Source organism: Rhinoderma darwinii, chromosome 5 (genome assembly GCF_050947455.1).
Source record: "Rhinoderma darwinii isolate aRhiDar2 chromosome 5, aRhiDar2.hap1, whole genome shotgun sequence".
Classification (NCBI taxonomy): domain Eukaryota; kingdom Metazoa; phylum Chordata; class Amphibia; order Anura; family Rhinodermatidae; genus Rhinoderma; species Rhinoderma darwinii.
Genome location: NC_134691.1, coordinates 15,046,898 through 15,065,318, shown reverse-complemented (window position 1 = coordinate 15,065,318; position 18,421 = coordinate 15,046,898). Strand labels below are relative to the sequence as shown.

Sequence of the window (18,421 nt, the reverse complement as noted above, 5' to 3'; positions counted from 1 at the left end):
GGTATCTCTATTAATTCATAGAACCCTTAGGTGGGAAGTGATGCATACCAGAATTGATCCTGAGGGGAGATACGTATTTGTGCACGCCAACATTAACTCCACATCTTATGTCATAATGGGGATATATAACCCACCGCCAGGGTCTCTGGCACTACTTAGGGAGGCGGTTTCTTTTGCTTCCGCATATCAAGAAGCCAGAGTGATCCTCCTAGGAGACCTGAACCTTATAATGGATCAGGCTATTGATCGGTTCCTGTGTAGTGGAGAGGGGGACGTACGACAAGGGGTCTCCCCATTAGCCTCATTAATGGAGGAGATAGGCTGGGTAGATCTGTGGAGAGTTAGTCATATGGGACTTAGCGAATTCACTTGTCACACACCACAATTTGATGCATTGTCTCGTATAGATTATATTTTTGGCACACCCTCGGTATATAACTCTATGGTGAGCATTGAACATCTTCCCAGAGCAATTTCTGATCACAGTCCGATTCTTCTGCAAATGTCATTACCGGTAGTTGGTAGGAGGGGGGCCCTTAAAATTCATCCGTTTTGGCTCCAATTAATCAAATCGAACGATAGAATCCCAGATCAGCTAGATGTCTTTCTCGAAGCACATAGGCAGGAGCAGAATGGGTTATTACGATGGGATACGCTGAAAGCGTATTTGAGAGGCTGCCTGAAATCATCAATATCTTTTGTTAAGCGCTCCTCGGCCCAAAGGGAAAGGGATTTGGCGGGAAAATGTGGAGAATTGGAGGCCGCGTTTGTGGGTGATCCCTCCCCACAAAACAGGGAGGCTTGGCTCTCGGTGGGGAGAGATTATCTTCTAGTACTACAGGAGAAGGCGGAACGTAGAATCTTCTTCACTGGCCAATCCTTTTTTGAATTGGGTAACCAATCCGGCAAACTCTTGGCTCATGTGGTGAGACAGAATACCTTGTCTCCTCCAGTGTTGAACATTCGAAACGCTCAGAATGTTTTGGTTCATACCTCCCAGGAGATAGTGGCTCAATTTGCAGACTTCTATAGGGACTTATATACGTCTAGGGCTGGGCACTCAATGGAAGACTTGGAGAAATATTTGGATGACATGCAGTTTCCACAGTTGTCAGAGGAGGGTTGTGAGTTACTGGAGTCCCCCTTCACAGTAGAGAAGATTTCTGAGTGTATATTGGATATGACTAAAGGGAAGGCCTCGGGCCCGGATGGGATTCCTCTGGAAGTATATGTTCAATATATTGAGGTTATGTCAGCCCAACTTCTTTCTCTATTTGAGGCGTGCTTATTGGCGGGGGACCTGGCGGATTCTATGAAAGAAGCTACCATAGTAGTTATTCTGAAACCAGGCAAGAACCCAGAGGATTGTGGGTCTTACCGTCCCATATCACTGCTTAACATAGACTATAAGATACTGACTAAATTATTGGCCAATAGACTAGCGCGGGTCATCAATGATGTCATACACTCTGATCAGACCGGTTTTATACCAGGGAAATCCACTTCGGATAGTATTCGCAGAGCTCAGGTGGTTACTCAGATGGGGTGGTGGGAGCAGCAGGATTGGGCGTTGGCTTCCTTGGATGCTGCCAAGGCATTTGACTCTGTTGAGTGGACATACCTCTGTGAGGTCCTCAGGAAATTTGGGTTTGGAACCAACTTTATCAAATGGATTACGACCATATATAAAGAGCCTCGAGCCTCGGTAGTGGTTAATGGGATTTTGTCCCCATCCTTTTTGCTTCATAGGGGTACGAGACAGGGGTGCCCATTGTCCCCATTATTGTTCGCACTTGCCATAGAGCCCCTGGCTATAGGGATTCGAAAAGATAGGGCCCTTCAGGGAATCCGTATCGGACCACGGGAAGACCGCATAGGATTGTATGCTGACGATATGCTGCTGTTCCTGGCCAACCCGAATGCCTCACTACCCAGGGCTATGAGATTGATGGAGGTGTTTAGCAGTTTTTCGGGCCTGCATGTTAACTGGAGTAAGTCCTTTCTCATGCCTCTCCATTCTAACAATTGTGGGTGGGGCTCACATTTTCAGGGTCTACAAGTGGTGCATAGTTTTAAATATCTGGGAGTTTGGATATCTAGGGATAGTTCACACTCATACGATATTAATGTGTACCCTCTACTTTCTTATTTGAAAGATAAATTTGCAGTCTGGAAGTCACTCCCCTTATCAGTGGCAGGTAGAATTAACCTAATTAAAATGGTAGTGCTGCCTAAACTGCTATATGTCTTGGAGCACGCGGACACAATGGTTCCTAAAAAGTTCTTTAATTTGGTCAACTCTTTATTTACTCCATTTATCTGGGGAAAGAATAGACACAAGCTCAGAATAGACACTCTGCAGAGGCCCAAACAGAGGGCGGGAGCGGCCCTACCGGATGTGTTTTTATACTACTTGGCAGGTCAACTTAGATATATTAGGCTGTGGATGTTGGATGATCCATTGCCCAATGCCGAACATCATTTAGCACATTTTCTCAGAGTGTCTAACTTATGGCCCGTTCTAGAACCACATGATTTTAGCCCTAAGCATACGTTACCGTTGATTAAACTGGCGAAGCAGGTATGGGCTCATGCAAAATCACTGTTGAAATTTAAAGATACGGTAGCAGAGTTGCCGTTGTGGTCCAACCATGGATTACCTCACTTTTTGGGATTTCAGGATCATGCATTCTGGGAGGGGTTAGAGGTGACACAAATGAAGCATTTGAGTACTGGAGATGGACACGCGTTATCAGCCAGGGAGATACAAGATACATTCCAGGTGCCAGAGAGGGATACATTTAGATGTGTACAGCTGCATCACGCTCTTAGGGCCCAATTCAGACACGCTCAGACTTTGATTTCTTCCCTACCCCTTATAGGGGTGCTTCGCCCGCGGGGCCTGATATCAGTAGTTTACACGTTCCTGCTGTCTCAAAGGTTAGCACATGCGGGATGTGCGGTGGAACTCAGATGGAAGGGGCTGATTCCGAACCTGACTGAGGGGGATTGGCTTGATGCAATGTCTTCACACCTCGCGGTTTCACCAGCGGCTAATAATAAAATGACGCAGCTTTATATCATCCATAGATGTTATATAACTCCTACCAGGCTATTGCATATGGGCAGATCTTCCTCGGCTAGCTGTAAAAGGTGCCAGCATGATCGGGCAGACTTTGACCATATGGTATGGCACTGTCCGGTAATATCTAAATTCTGGCGAGAGGTCACAGACTGTCTCTCATCAGTAACAGGTAAACGAGTCCCCTGTGAGCCTGGACTATGTTTGTTGGGTCTGCTCCCACCAAATTCCTGGTCACACTATGAAGGTATATTTTTACGGGAGACCCTGTTCATGGCCAGAAAGGCTATTGCACTTCGTTGGATGGGAGATCTTTTCCCAACGGTTCCACAATGGAAATCACTGCTCAACTCAGTAATACCCTACGCCAATTTAGTATACAAACATAGGGGATGTCCGTATAAATTTCTGGAAGTGTGGGGTAGTTGGTGCTCATCGCCTCTGACATCATTTAATGTAGGTGACCTCAGGTCTTCCCTAAACAGCCTTGGGGTTTAAGTGCGTAAGTAGGGACGGGGTAGCGGGCCCCAACTGGGGGGGGGGAGGTTCAATAGTAGTTTGGACGTGATCAGTCCTGGATGGTACAAGTATTTATAACAGAGTGGTATATATTTGCATTGCTTTTGTTCCTATAAATGTATTGGTTATTCTCAATAACAGACCGGAAAAGGTTGTACCATTTCTTTTTCTCATTGTGTAACAGAGATCGATGTTGTTGTTTGTATAGTTACGTTACATTGGAATAATGGGTTTCTTGCATGTCACCCAAAATGTTATGTTTATCATACCTTGTGCACTGTGTACTTTCAATAAAATGAGTTTAAAAAAAAAGAAAGTCTATGAGCCCGTACTCCGATACATCGGCTTTCTGGAAAAAGCCGAACAGAAACGAAGCGGCTGAGCGCTCACACGAGGACTTCTGCCTCTTCGTTTTAGTTATTGGTTGGGGTCTCAGTTCTCGGACCCCCACCGATTAAAACTTCTGACATGTCAATATGACATGTCAGAAGTTTGAACGTTTTAGTTACCCTTTAAGATTTTTGGGAAAACTAGGGGTGCTTTTTTTTTTTTTTTCCCCTTTTCTTAATCACTGCATTCCAAGGCCCATGACTTTTTTTTATTTCAGTCGACATAGCTATGTGAGGACTTGGTTTTTCTTGCAGGCTTTATACGCACTACTTTGGTTGAAAATAATATTTGTTAGTTAACCAGGCGTGGCGGGAGGGATTGTGGTATCTAAGGTGTTCAATAGATATGCCAAAAATGTCTTACAGGTTCGTGTCCCAGCTCTGGCAGCGGCATCCGGACGGATGATGAATGGGGAGGTGGCCACGCAGCTCTCCCTATATTTTGTTCTATGGAAGTTCCGGAAACAGCCGAGTGCGATGGCCACCTCTCCATTCATTCTCTGCCTGGATGGGAATAACCTTCCAGGTAACCCCTTTAATGTAGTTTTTAAAGTGATTATTCCACAAGAACAACCCCCATCTCTTGTATCCCCTCCAGCAATGAGCGGTCATTGCTAGAGGAAGATACCGGCACCTGGATATTCCTGAGCAGTAGTCTTTCGTCTTGTTTTTATTTCATAGGCTGATTCTTCGCCTTGTGTGTGTGTGTGTGTGTGTGTGTGTGTGTGTGTGTGTGTGTGTGTGACTTGATGCGGCCGTGATGCTGGGTTTCCGCTATTGCGCAGCTTGGTCACAATGACCCGCTGGCAGAACACCCGGTGCATTAGTCTGCCACCCAATAGCTTTGTATACAGACCGATGCACCGAGCTCATTGCACGTCTGGACTAAGGTCGTTTCGTCCCGTAAAATAAACAAAAATGAATTTTTTTTCAAAAGTTGAATAAATAAACACGGCATACGTTGGGCAAGCAGAGAGGATGGAGCCGTCCTTCAATCGTTGCGATCAAACGCCACTTCTAAAAATCCTCTGCTGGCTGGATACATTTTTTTTCCTGTCCCAATGTTAACATTTCCGCTTTGAGTTTCACCTTTTCATGTGTCTCCTGGAAATACAGAATCCATCTGACGTGTTCAGGAACCTTCCTTCTTTGCTAAGGCCCCATGCACACGACCGTAAAAAACCTCCGTTTTTGCGGACCGCAATTGCAGTCCGCAAAAATGGACCCATTCACTTTCATTGAACGCGGACACCTTTCCGTAGTGCTACGGGTGGGTGTTCGTGCCGTAGAAATGTTCAGAAAATTATGGAACATGTCCGTTCTTTGGCAATTTGTGGGCCGTGCTCCCATACAACGCTATGCACATTGCCGCTCCATACAACGCTATGGGAGATATGTAGGAAAACAACCAAGAGTTCTCACTTGCTGAACCCCTTTTCTGTAATCTAACCACCCCTCCGATGCTCTATTCTGCATTTTCAGATGTCTCATTCTCTACAGCTGTTTGACGTCTTGTATTGGTGACCACGCATTCATGTAAATGGCACCATATCCGTGGTCACCAGTTAAATGTAATACAGTACTTTTAACATTTGGATGTGTATACGCAGCAAAATTCCAATAATTTAGGGCGAGCGAGGTAACGGACTGCTGGAAATGAAAATCTAAAGTTACCTGGACTTACCTTATGGCTGACTTCGATGTCTCCTCTGCTCTTCGCTGACTTATCGGAAACTTAAAGTAGACGTTAAGCCATTCTGATAATGATTTTTACCTGGGCACCACCAATCTAATGGTAACATGTGGGTGAGAATCTGACACCTGCAACTATAGGCCGATACCACAGCAGATATCGGTGCCACTTCAGTGATTTCGAAAAACTGTTCGCAACCTTAAAGGCTAATTTTTAGTAAAAAAAAAAACGTGTACATAGTGTTTGGTGCAACTTTTTAATTCTTATTAAAAATTGTTACTTTTTAAGATACAGCTGCTTTGTATCCTGTTTATAGAGCAGCTGTATCTAGCGGTGAATCTTGAATCTGTGAGATCAGTGGGAATGACGGGTTTAGTGACAGCCGATCCTGCGTGTTTCTGGCACGCAGGATCGAGCCCGTTATCGATCACATCTAAGTTCATAACTGTCAGAGACATGCAGAACCTGCTGTCACTGAACCTGTCAGTCCCGCCGAGCTGACGGATTCAGGTCTTCGCGCACGATACAGCTGCTCTGTATACAGGATACAGAGCAGCTGTATCTCAAAAAGTAAAAATTACTTTTAATAAAAAGTAATTAGAAAGTTGCACCAAACGCTGGAGTCGCTCTGTTCTGGCTCATAGAGGGGGGACGGAGCAGCATTTATGAGGCTACCCCTTTGACGCCACTGCTAGCGAGGACCCGCGGTGCCGGACTATCTTGTAATCCGGCATTAGGACTATATTTTCTCTAGTGGTGATCAGTTATTGCCAGATCGTTTATAATCAAGAGCCGAGCTAGATCTTTTATGCATTCAGAAATAGCACATTCTCCACGTTACGCATGTTCACCGTTGCCGTCACCTTCCTGTCTGCTTTCTATAGATCTATCCACTCTTTGACGAAGTTGTGCGCAATTCTTTCTTGACTTGACGTGGTTTGCAGGGATTGATTCGCTATATTTACCTTCTCCGTCTTGCGACAGATTGTCTTATCAGTACACTTGTCCGATCTACCTACGCGACTATAAAATTAGACAGCAAGGCAGAAATAGCCTAACCCCTCTGCGCACACATCTGCATTACTCATAGATGGCAGCCCAAGAACGTCGCGCTCTTAAAGGGCTACACCAGTTTTATACATGTCAGCGTTGTAGAGCAGAAGCTGCGTTCCGATTCACGCCGCACAGACACCGACGTCTTATTTATTTTACTTTTTTACGGAATGGGTGGGGGGGGGATTGCAATGGTAAAGGAAATCCGCTGATGAGAGATATTATATACTGGTGTCCATTACCATGACGACAGTCACAAGTTTCCACGGTAACGCAGCTTTCTCCTAACCACTGCTGAGGAAATGGTCATTGTTAGTTAGGAAAAATGTTACCGCCGCTGTAGAGGGGACAGTTCTCTCCGGAGGGAGAAATTGTGCAGGAAGTGTTATATTGCGACAAAATTCAGTGTTACGGGAGTTTAATGTATGGATTTTTGGTTATTCACACAGAATAAGGAATAACGTATAGTATAGGACACTGGATACATCTATTATGTTGCTCAATGCAGCTTGTTGTAACATAAGTATCCACAATTTATCTGCCAGTGGGATACACTGATTGCCAGGAGGGTCAATAGAGGATCAATTTTTCTATAACTGAACAGAATGGAAATACCGAACACAGGTGTGAACAACGCCTTATATAGCTAGGTGGGCTAAGGGGCTGGAAGGTGTCTGGTCAGAAGAAGCAGTCACAACTGAGCCCCGTCTAAATATTGTCAGAAGTCTGAAGTTTGAAGACTTTAATAACCGGTCTACAGATGTGTCCGCCCAAAACTTTTCTTGAATTGCGTTCAGTTATACAATTTGTCACAATACCGATATTTAATACAATCCTGTCCCACCCATTAAAAAAACGTATGCGTTCCATTTTTTTTTTCTTTTACATGTTTAACTTTTTTGCGCCATATACTGTATGTATATGATCAGTCTATACGTTCTGTACAGTATATTATGTGATTTTTATATTGTTTTTGTTTTAGGGATTTGGGAACAAAGAGAATCCAGATTATGCTGCTCCGATCCCTTCTTATGGTATGTAGTCATTTATTTCCGATTCACAAATCATGTTTTTGGCGTAGTAAAACATCTGAAGGTTTTAATACAGGTTTTCAGCCTCTGGATGTAACCAAGAACAGCAAGCAGAGCTCTTATTAGACCGTTTTAGATATTTTTATTATACAATGATTATGAGGGTTGAACTTAAAGGGGTTGTCCCCTGTTCAGGATCCTCATCTCTCGTCCAGACTGGAGAGCGGTTACATAGAGCATCTCTCGCTCTGGAGGACCTGTCCTGTATTACACAGACAACACATTGATATGAATGGACACTGTGTAATACTTCATTTCCCCTGTGGTGGCGCTGCAGGGAATTCGATCACTTACTGCCAGGTTTCCCCACAGATTACAGCTGATCGCTGGGTTTCCCACCTGGAAGACACTTTGTGACCCTTTAAAGATCAATCATCTGACCTGTGTTGCTCCATCCATAAGCATGGCCTCCCTGTCTACGTTGTTCACTCCTTATTGCTGTCCCACAGTGTAGTCCTAGGGTTGGCTATCATTTAAAGGGGATCTTCAGGCATTTTTTTTATTGAGGGGCTATTCTTCGGATAGACAATTAATATCTTATCAGTTGAGGCCTGGCTCCCGGCACCCCCGCCGATCAGCTAATTGATGGGGCTGCGACATTTTTTGTCGCAGCCTTTTCCCAGTTTACAGGCACAGCGCCGTACACGTATGTAGCGGCTTTGCCTCGGATTGCAGTTCCAGTCCTAGTCCTATTCAAGTGAATGTGACTGAGCTGCTATCCCAGTCTCAGCCACTACGGACGTGTACGGCGCTGTGCCTAGTAAACATTGAAGAGGCTGCGCGACGAATGCCGCAACCCTTTCAGTCAGCTGATCTGTGGGGGTGCCGAAAGTCGCACCCCCACCTGTATGATATTAATGTCCTATCCTAGGGATAGGCCATCAATATAAAATACCAGTAGAAACCCCTTTAAGGCTCAATAGGCATCTATTATTTACTAAGCCACTGATGTCTCTTTGGCCCTAGGACATCCCTTGTGAAGTCAGAGGACTACACGTTTTCCTTCCCTGGTATATTCAGGACTTTATTTTTGTGTTCTTGCAAATTATTCTCTTGACTTCTCTTTACAGGTGACTTCAGGTTACAAGGCAAAGAACATTGCAGCGGCCCTTCCCCCGCCTTTCCTGGATCCCCTCCTATCTCCCTCACTTATGGAGGATTTAGAACTGCGTCAGCTAGTGCACGAAATATTGCACAACCTTATAGATCGTCATGACAACAGAGCGAAACTCCGGGGCATCAGGTACTTGTCTGCACAGTGTCGCATCTAACTCTCTGCTTTAGCTTTTATTACATAAAGGGTACATATCCTTAAAATAAACTTCTGTTATGTCAAATACATGGCAGGGGTATATACTGGTGAGTTCTGAGACCCCCACTAATCGCTAGAAAGAAGGTGTTTCCTTGAAAGTATATAGCTTCTACACAGCTGTGAATGACAGCCACCCTCCAGCACTATTGTCCAGTTTCGGAGAAAACGATTGTGACCCTTTTTGCATCACGATCAATGCAGATCATAGTGCTGATAAAGAGAGGGGACTCCCTTGGTTACATTGCTGCCAGCCTTTTCTTTGCGAACGCTGGGGCTGCCCATTTTCATACTGCCAGCCTGGGGCCTGACTAAGGTCCCCAGAGCTGTCCAGTATAATCCCGTTCGGGCATATTTTAGGTATGCCCTAACAGTTGCCTGTGCATTTTACTTGTGCAGACTGTAATGTATTGTCATATAAACATACATAAAAAAAGTCTTTAGCTGGTGATACCTCCGATTGTTTTACAGCTAGAACTGAGTGTTAGAATCTCATCTTTCATATGACACCAGAACCCCTTATCTAGGTGGTCCACAGCCGGAGATATGGCTATTTGACGTGTTCCCCCTTCCCTCCAGCCTCAGTCTCTCACACTGTGTGAAGCAGCTTCATGCTGATTGGACAGCGTCAGAGGCTGTGAGGAGGCTCCACCTCGGGAGAATCGCTGGTGGTGACACCCACTTGGCTCCAGCCTCATTTGCATATTTAGAAAAAAAAAAGCTCATAACTTTTAAAAAAACTTTTTGGAACACAATTTTCACTAGAATTATCAGTGTGACCGCGCCTATTGGATTAGCTAGGAGATAGGACATTTCTAAACTGGTGACAGATCCTCTTTAAGGCCAAAATTTTCTCCTTCCTTAAGGGGTTAAACAATGGTTAGCCTTTAATTGTCATAAGTTTGCAAGTTCTGCATAAATTTAGAAAACTTCAAAAGTCACCAATTTACGTCCTAGTTTTTAAAATCTTCAACCCTTGGCGACATATGCTGTAGCTACGGATGTAGCCATCTTTATCTTGACTCGTCATGGCCGTGGAGGAGGAGTATGGAGGGTCTGAGCCGCCTCGGCATTCACCGAGTGGTGGCTGTATGTTACAGCCCACACTTCACTGCAGCGGCCGCAATCTAAATTAACTCTGATCCCGGCCATTTAACCACTTCGGCCTTCCACGACGCGGTCGTGGGCAGCCGATTGTTGTCATGGCAGCCTTGGGGCCTAATGAATATTTGCGTTTCTATTATCCCCTTAAGGACACAGCCTGTTTTGGCCTTGTGGCACAGCCGATTTTTGCAAATCTGACGTGTCACTTTATGTGGTAATAACTCCGGAATGCTTTTGCCTATCCAAGCGATTCTGAGATTGTTTTCTCGTGACATATTGTACTTTATGATACTGAAAAAATTTTGTCGTTAAATTCAATATTTATTTGTAAAAAAACACCAAAATTTAGAGAAAATTTGCAAAAATCAGCATTTTTCTAAATTGTAATGTATCTGCTTGTAAAACAGACAGTAATACCACACAAAATAGTCACTAGTTAACATTTCCCATATGTCTACTTTATGTTTGCATCGTTTTTTGAACATTCTTTTATTTTTCTCGGACGTTACAAGACTTAGAACTTTCGCTGCAATTTCTCGCATTTTCAAGAAAATTTCAAAAGGCTATTTTTTCAGGGACCAGTTCAGTTCTGAAGTGGCTTTGAGGGCCTTATATATTAGAAACCTCCTATAAAACACCCCATTTCAAAAACTGCACCCCTCAAAGTATTCAAAACCACATTCAGATTTTTTTTTAACACTTTAGGCATTTCACAGGAAATAAAGCAAAGTAGAGGTGAAATTTACAAATTTCAATTTTTTTTTTTTACTAAATTCATTTGTAATACAGTTTTTTCTGTAACACAGAAGGTTTTACACAAGAAATGCAACTCAATATTTATTGCCCAGATGCTGCAATTTTTAGAAATATCCCACATGTGGCCCTAGTGTGATAATGGACTGAAGCACCGGCCTCAAAAGCAAAGGAGCGCCTGGTGGATTTTGGGACCTCTATTTTATTAGAATATATTTTAGGCACCATGTCAGGGTTGAAGAGGTCTTGTGGTGCCAAAACAGTGGAAACACCCCAAAAGTGACCCCATTTTGGAAACTACACCCCTCAAGGAATTTTTCAAGAGGTATAGTTAGCATTTTTAGCCCACAGGTTTTTTGCTAAATTTATTGGAACTGGTCTGTGAAAATGAAAATCTACTTTTTTTCTGAAAAAACATACGATGTTTTAGATTTTACATGGAATAAAGGAGAAAAAGCACCCCAACATTTGTAAAGCAATGTCTCCCGATTACGGCAATACCCCATATGTGGTAATAAACTGCTGTTTGGACCCACGGCAGGGCTCAGAAGGGAACGAGGGCCATTTGGATTTTGGAGCGCAGATTTTGCTGGAATGGTTTTCGGTGCCATGTCGTGTTTGCAAAGCCCTGGAGGGACCATAACAGTGGAAGCCCCCAAAAGTGACCCCATTTTGGAAACTACACCCCTCAAGGAATTTTTCTAGGGGTATAGTTAGCATTTTGACCCTACACGGTTTTTGCTGAACTTATGGGAATTATGCCGTGAAATTGAAAATCTAAATTTTTTTTCTAATAAAATTTAGTTTTAGCTCAGATTTTTTCATTTTTACAATAGATAAAGGAAAAAAAAACACCCCAATATTTGTAAAGCAAACTCTTCTGAGCACAGCAATACCCCATATGTGGTAATAAACTGCTGTTTGGACACTCGGCAAGGCTTAGAAAGGACGGAGCGCCATTTGACTTTTGGAGCTCTAGTTTTGCTGGAATGGTTTGCGGCCCCATGTCACATTTGCAAAGCCACTGAGGGGCCAAAATAGTGCAAACTCGGCAAAAGGGACCCCATTTGGGAAACTATACCCCTCGTTGAATTTATCTAGCGGTATAGTGAGCATTTTGACCCCACAGTTTTTTTGCTGAATTATTGGAATTATGCAGTGAAAATGAAAATCTACATTCTTTCCACTAAAATGTTGAATTTTTTTCGTTTTCACAAGGAATAAAGGAGAAAAAGCGCCCCAACAATTGTAAAGCAATTTCTCCCGAGTACGGTAATACCCCACATGTGGTCATAAACTGCTGCTTGGATACACCGCAGGGCTCAGAATGGCAGGAGTGCTAATTGGCATGTAGATTTTGGTTGATAGTTTTTTGGGCGCCATGTCGCATTTGCAGAGCACCTGAGGTACCCGTACAGTAGAAACCCCTGAGATGTGACTCCATTTTGGAAACTATACCCCTCAGGGTAATCATCTAGGTGTGTACTGAGCATTTTGATCACACAGGTGTTTCATAGATTGTATTAGAATGAGGCAGTATGAAAATGAGAAAAAAAAAAATTTCCCCCAAAAATATGTAGTTTTGCATCCAATTTTTTTTCCACAAGGGGTAATATTAGAAAAAACCACACATAATTTGTTACCCAATTTCTCCTGAGTACGGCAATACCCCATGTGTGGCCCTAAACTGCTGTTTGGGCACATGGCAGAGCTCAAAATGGAAGGAGTGCCATGTGGCTTTTAGAGCACCGATTTTGCTGGACTGGTGTAGGGGCGCCATGTCGCATTTGCAGAGCGTTCTTAGGTACCAGAGTAGAGTGTAAAACCCTGAGAAGACCCCATTTTGTAAACTACACCCCTCAAGGCATTTATCATTTGCCTGGATATATGACAGGGCTTAGGCGTGAAAGGCGCATGTGAGACCAATTTTGGTGATTTTCGCAGCATTAGCCCACAATGTTAGGGCTCTGGGGTCAAATAGTAAAACAAACCCCCAAGTAGTGACCCCCATTTTGGAAACAAACCCCTGAAGGCATTTTATTAACGGGTGTAGTGAGCATTTTGACCACACAAGGTTTTTTTTTTCTATAATAAATGAATGCTCAGTGGATGGTGCAAAGTGAAAATTGCAAATTTCCACAGGTATGTGCCATTTTAGTGCACAATATTTTGTGCCCAGTTCATGCCACTGAAGACAAATACCTCAAACTGTTAAGCGGGTTCTCCCGGGTATGGCGATGCCATATATGTGGACGTAAACTGCCCGTTGGGCACGCTGTGGGGCTCAGTAGGGAGAGGCGCCATTTGGCTTTTGGAGCGCAGATTTTGCTTAGTGGCAGTTTTGTTTGGGGTTTTGCTGGTATTTCAGTTATGATGTGGGGGTACATGTAATCTGTGCATCAGGGTATAATAAGAGGGTGTAAATAAATAATAATCCGCAGATATGTGGCCGGTGTCGCACTGATAAATGGTGCCCGATCTTATCCGCTTTTGGACACACTGCACATTTTGCATCACCATATTCTGAGAGCCAGAACTTTTTTTTTTTTCACCACCGGAGCTGGTTGAGGGCTTATTTTTTGCGGGACAATCTGTAGTTTTCATTGATACCATTTTGGGGTACATGCGATTTTTTTTATTTTTTTTGATCACTTTGTATTTAATTTTTTGGGCAAGCAAGGTGACCAAAAACCTGCAATTCTGATGTCTTTTATAAAAAAAAATTTACGCCGTTCGCCATGCGCTATTAATGACAATTTTACTTTATTCTGCGGGTCGGCACGATTACGGCGATACCAGATGTATATAGTTTCTCTTATGCTTTGCAGCGTCTACACGATAAAATCACTTGTTTCAAATGTATTTTTTGTGTCACCGGATTCTGAGAGCCATAACTTTTTTATTTTTCTGTCAAAAAAGCTGCGGGGGGGCTTGTTTTTTGCGGGACGGGCTTCAGTTTTTAATGGTATCATTTTGGGGTACATGCAACTTTTAGATCCTTTTTTTTATTCTGTTTTGCGAGGGGTAGTGACTAACAAACAGCGATTCTGGAATCGTTTTTAATTATTAACATTTTTTACGGTGTTCACCGTACGGGTAAAATAGCGTGATATTTTTATAGTTTGGGTCGTTACGGACGCGGTGATACCACATATGTGTACTTTTTTTTATGTTTTTCTGTTTTTCCTATAATAAAAGACTTATTATAGGAAAAAAGGCTGTTTGTGTTTTTTGCAACTTATTTTTTTCATGAAACGTATTTTTTTTTGTTTTTTACAACATTTTTATTAACTTGTTTGACCTTTTTTTTGTGTCCCACTAGGGAACTTGAAGGCATGAAGCCCTGATCGCTATTCTAATACACTGCACTACCTACATAGTGCAGTGTATTAGAGCTGTCAGCTATTCACTGACAGCAAGCCTATTAGGCTTCGCCTCCCGGCGGGGCCTAATAGGCTTTTGTACTAGGAAGCGATTGTTAGGCTATGGTTGCCATAGCAACCATCGGAACACCCGCGTGTGCCGATGGTTGTCATTAGCAACCATAGCGTACGGTCTAATCTCTTAGATGCAGCGATAGCTGCATCTAAGGGGTTAATCGGCCGGATCGGAGCCTAGCTCCGGTCCTGGCCGTTAGAGCACGATGTCAGCTGTGACAAACAGCTGACACCCGCGCCTGTGGCAACCATCGTGGTTGCCGACAGGCTACAAGACACTTCGATGCATCGATCGCCTTGATCGATGCATCGAATGGGTTAATTGGCCGGATCGGAGCCTAGCTCCGGTCCTGGCCGTTGCAGAGGGGTGCCGGACATCTGATTACCGGCGGTGATAGCGCTGGCTCAAGCTGAGCCAGCGCCATCACATTCCTTACGTCATGGAGCTGTGATTGGTCAGTCTGCTTTGACTGACCAATCACAGCGATCGCCGGCAGAAGACCGCTGTGAATGGTCCCCTGCCGTCTTACTGTGCCGGTCAACTGTCATAAACAGTTGACGGCATAGTTCTGTCACCTTGTCATTTGACAGGGTGACCGTTTTTAGCCAGGACGCACCGGTACGTCCCTGTGGCTTAAAGCACTTCAATGCAGGACATACCGGTGCGTCCTGGTGCGCTAAGGGGTTAAGGTGCTAAAAATAATAATACACTGCAATACAAAATAAATAATTGGGATCGGTGAAAGTCCAAACTATTTTTTATAATATAACGTTATTTAACCCACGTGGTTAACGGCGGGGGAAAAAAAAGGCCACAATTGCGTTTTTTTTGGTTCTTTTACCTCTCAAAATGGAATAAAAAGTGATGAGTCTCATGTATTCCAAAATGATAGTAATAAAAACGACAGCTCGCCCCGCAAGAAATAAGCTCACCGCGCTCCATCCATGAAAAAGGTAAATAGTTATAGGTCTCTGAATATGGAGGTACAAAACAAATTTTTGTCTTTAACAAATAGTTTTTTTCTTTGTAAAAGTAGTACATCATAAAAAATAATCTGTATCAATTATATATTTTACTATATATTCTCGAATTGCGATATGTTTTGGTAACGCCATAATCGTATTGACCCACAGAATAAAGATAATGTGTCGTTTTTACACACGATGAACACCGTAAAGAACAAAACCGAAAAACAATAGAGAAATCAGTGTTTTTCCCATTGCACCCTGCAAAGATTTTTATTCTTTGTTTCCCCGGTACATTTTATGGTACATTAAATGGTGTCATTCAAAACTACAAACTTGTCGCACAAAAAACAAGACTTCAAACAGCTTTGTCGACAAAAATATAAAAAAGTTATGACATTCGAAAGGAAGAGTGGAAAAAACAAAATGACAAAACCTAAAAAATTGCTATGGTGCCAAAGATCACCCTATAGTGCTCTAAGTTTAGTCCACTTGAATTGTAAATCGATGTCTTACAGACGCTATAATGCAACCGCAATTTGTTTGTTTGTTTGTTTGTTTGTTTGTTTGTTTGTTTGAATGAGGCCTGATACTGCGAGTTCTCTGCTCCCTTTCAGCTGTAAGTGTTACCAGTATTTTTTGCAGAGTTCATGCATGGAGCGGGATGAGCAGGAGGTCTCTGAGGTGCAGCTTTAGCCAATAGCTACAGAGCAGGAAGTCTGTGAGGTGCAGCTTCAGCCAATAGCTGTAGAGCAGGAAGTCTGTGAGCTGCAGCTTTAGCCAATAGCTACAGAGCAGGAAGTCTGTGAGGTGCAGCTTCAGCCAAAGGCTACAGAGCAGGAAGTCTGAGCTGCAGCTTCAGCCGAAGGCTACAGACCAGGAAGTCTGAGCTGCAGCTTTAGCCAATAGCTACAGAGCAGGAAGTCTGCGAGGTGCAGCTTTAGCCAATAGCTACAGAGCAGGAAGTCTGTGAGGTGCAGCTTTAGCCAATAGCTACAGAGCAGGAAGTCTGCGAGGTGCAGCTTTAGCCAATAGCTACAGAGCAGGAAGTCTCTGAGGTGCAGCTTCAGCCAAAGGCTACAGAGCAGGAAGTCTGTGAGGTGCAGCTTCAGCCAAAGGCTACAGAGCAGGATGTTTCCTGTGGTATTCAGGTCCTATAATGTACAGAGCACCTTGGAAATTTGCATTTGTGGACCAGAGTAATAGATCTGGTATGTTATAAGACCCTAGTACGTGCATATTCTGTTTTACGAAAAGTTTCCTAATGTTATTCTATGTCACGCAGGAAAGATTATTTTAATAACCCTGCTGGGACTTGTATAGTTTGGTACATTATGATAAATGGGGGCTTGAAATGTGCGCCGTTTTGCTGTTTTTCTTTTTCGGCACAGCGGTTACATATTGCAATGAGTATTTTACGGAAACAGGAAACATATTTTTATCTAAAGCCTCCTTAATTATTTCGTATTGACACAGAAGCTTTTTCTGCTCCATTATTAGCTTAATTAAGTACGTAATTGTATTTTTATTTAATGGGAAATGCTTTGCCCTGTAAATACACAGCTATGGAAATGACGGCTTATAATTATTGTGACAGTTTTATCCCTGAAGAATGCTGCGTAATTGCTAAACATGGTTATAATTACCATCTAATATTTTATAGCCGGCTGCTTTACTCCCCCTTATTTGCAGAATTTTGCTTTCTTTGTATGAAATAGTATTAAATGTGCCGGGTGCCGTATACCATGAATTACTGATGAGCGCGACTAGAAACTGGTGTATTATCTGCTGTGTCATTCGTTTGACATTTGTATATGTACGTGATTGGGTAATATCGGTTTTTAGGTGGTGTCAAATGCATTCGGTTTCCTATAGTGCCCCAATAACACTCGCCCATCACACCCTCACACTCAATCTACAAAACATGCAGAGTTATTAACGAAAGCTCTGTTCACACTTGAGTTCACAGGATTTTTACGTAAGCATAGCAGCGCTATTCTTGCTGTCAAAAATACCAGAACCTCAACAGACCCCCTTAGGGCTCTGTCAGGGACCATTTGGATCAGTTGGGTGATGGATCTGTCACCATATACGCCATGGCTTCCATTCTGAACTAATAAGACCAGAGTGTAACACGTATACAAACCCAAGTTAGTGCACCCACCTACCCAACAGACATCGAACACCCACCTGTCCAAGACCTTACCAGAGCACCATCCTACGCAACAGACATCTAACCACCCACATTTCTGAGGCATAAACCCATAGAGCACTGTCCTATCTAACACATCTAACACCCACCTATCCGAGACATGCACCCGCCTACCCAACGTAAAAATCATCTAACCTACCCGCACACTCCTCAAATACACTGGACCTATTCGCTCAAAACATCATCCATCACACCCACACACACCTTACAGCCAGTGCACCCACAGCAGCTGCCTGCGTGCCTAGTGCCGAAACAAGCGGAAGTTTGCGTGCCTAATTCCGCCACAGCGTAAGCCTGCGTGTCGAGTGCCGCCACAGCGTAAGCCTGCGTGCCGAGTGCCGCCACAGCGTAAGCCTGCGTGCCGAGTGCCGCCACAGCGTAAGCCTGCGTGCCGAGTGCCGCCACAGCGTAAGCCTGCGTGCCGAGTGCCGCCACAGCGTAAGCCTGCGTGCCGAGTGCCGCCACAGCGTAAGCCTGCGTGCCGAGTGCCGCCACAGCGTAAGCCTGCGTGCCGAGTGCCGCCACAGCGTAAGCCTGCGTGCCGAGTGCCGCCACAGCGTAAGCCTGCGTGCCGAGTGCCGCCACAGCGTAAGCCTGCGTGCCGAGTGCCGCCACAGCGTAAGCCTGCGTGCCGAGTGCCGCCACAGCGTAAGCCTGCGTGCCGAGTGCCGCCACAGCGTAAGCCTGCGTGCCGAGTGCCGCCACAGCGGAAGCCTGCGTGCCGAGTGCCGCCACAGCGGAAGCCTGGTCCCGCAACACAGCGGAAGCCTGCGTGCCGAGTGCCGCCACAGCGGAAGCCTGCGTGCCGAGTGC

The 18,421-nt window shown here is 44.1% G+C and overlaps 1 protein-coding gene across 6 annotated transcripts in view; it reads left to right on the top strand.

Moving 5' to 3' along the window:
- EFR3A (EFR3 homolog A) overlaps nt 1-18,421 on the top strand; it is a 192,689-nt gene that overhangs the window by 130,153 nt on the left and 44,115 nt on the right. For all 6 annotated transcript variants that reach the window (XM_075825714.1, XM_075825718.1, XM_075825713.1 and 3 more), the window contains 2 exons: nt 7,719-7,770; nt 8,898-9,070. In XM_075825714.1, coding sequence (XP_075681829.1) covers nt 7,719-7,770; nt 8,898-9,070 — 225 coding nt within the window. The remainder of the gene's footprint in view (nt 1-7,718; nt 7,771-8,897; nt 9,071-18,421) is intronic.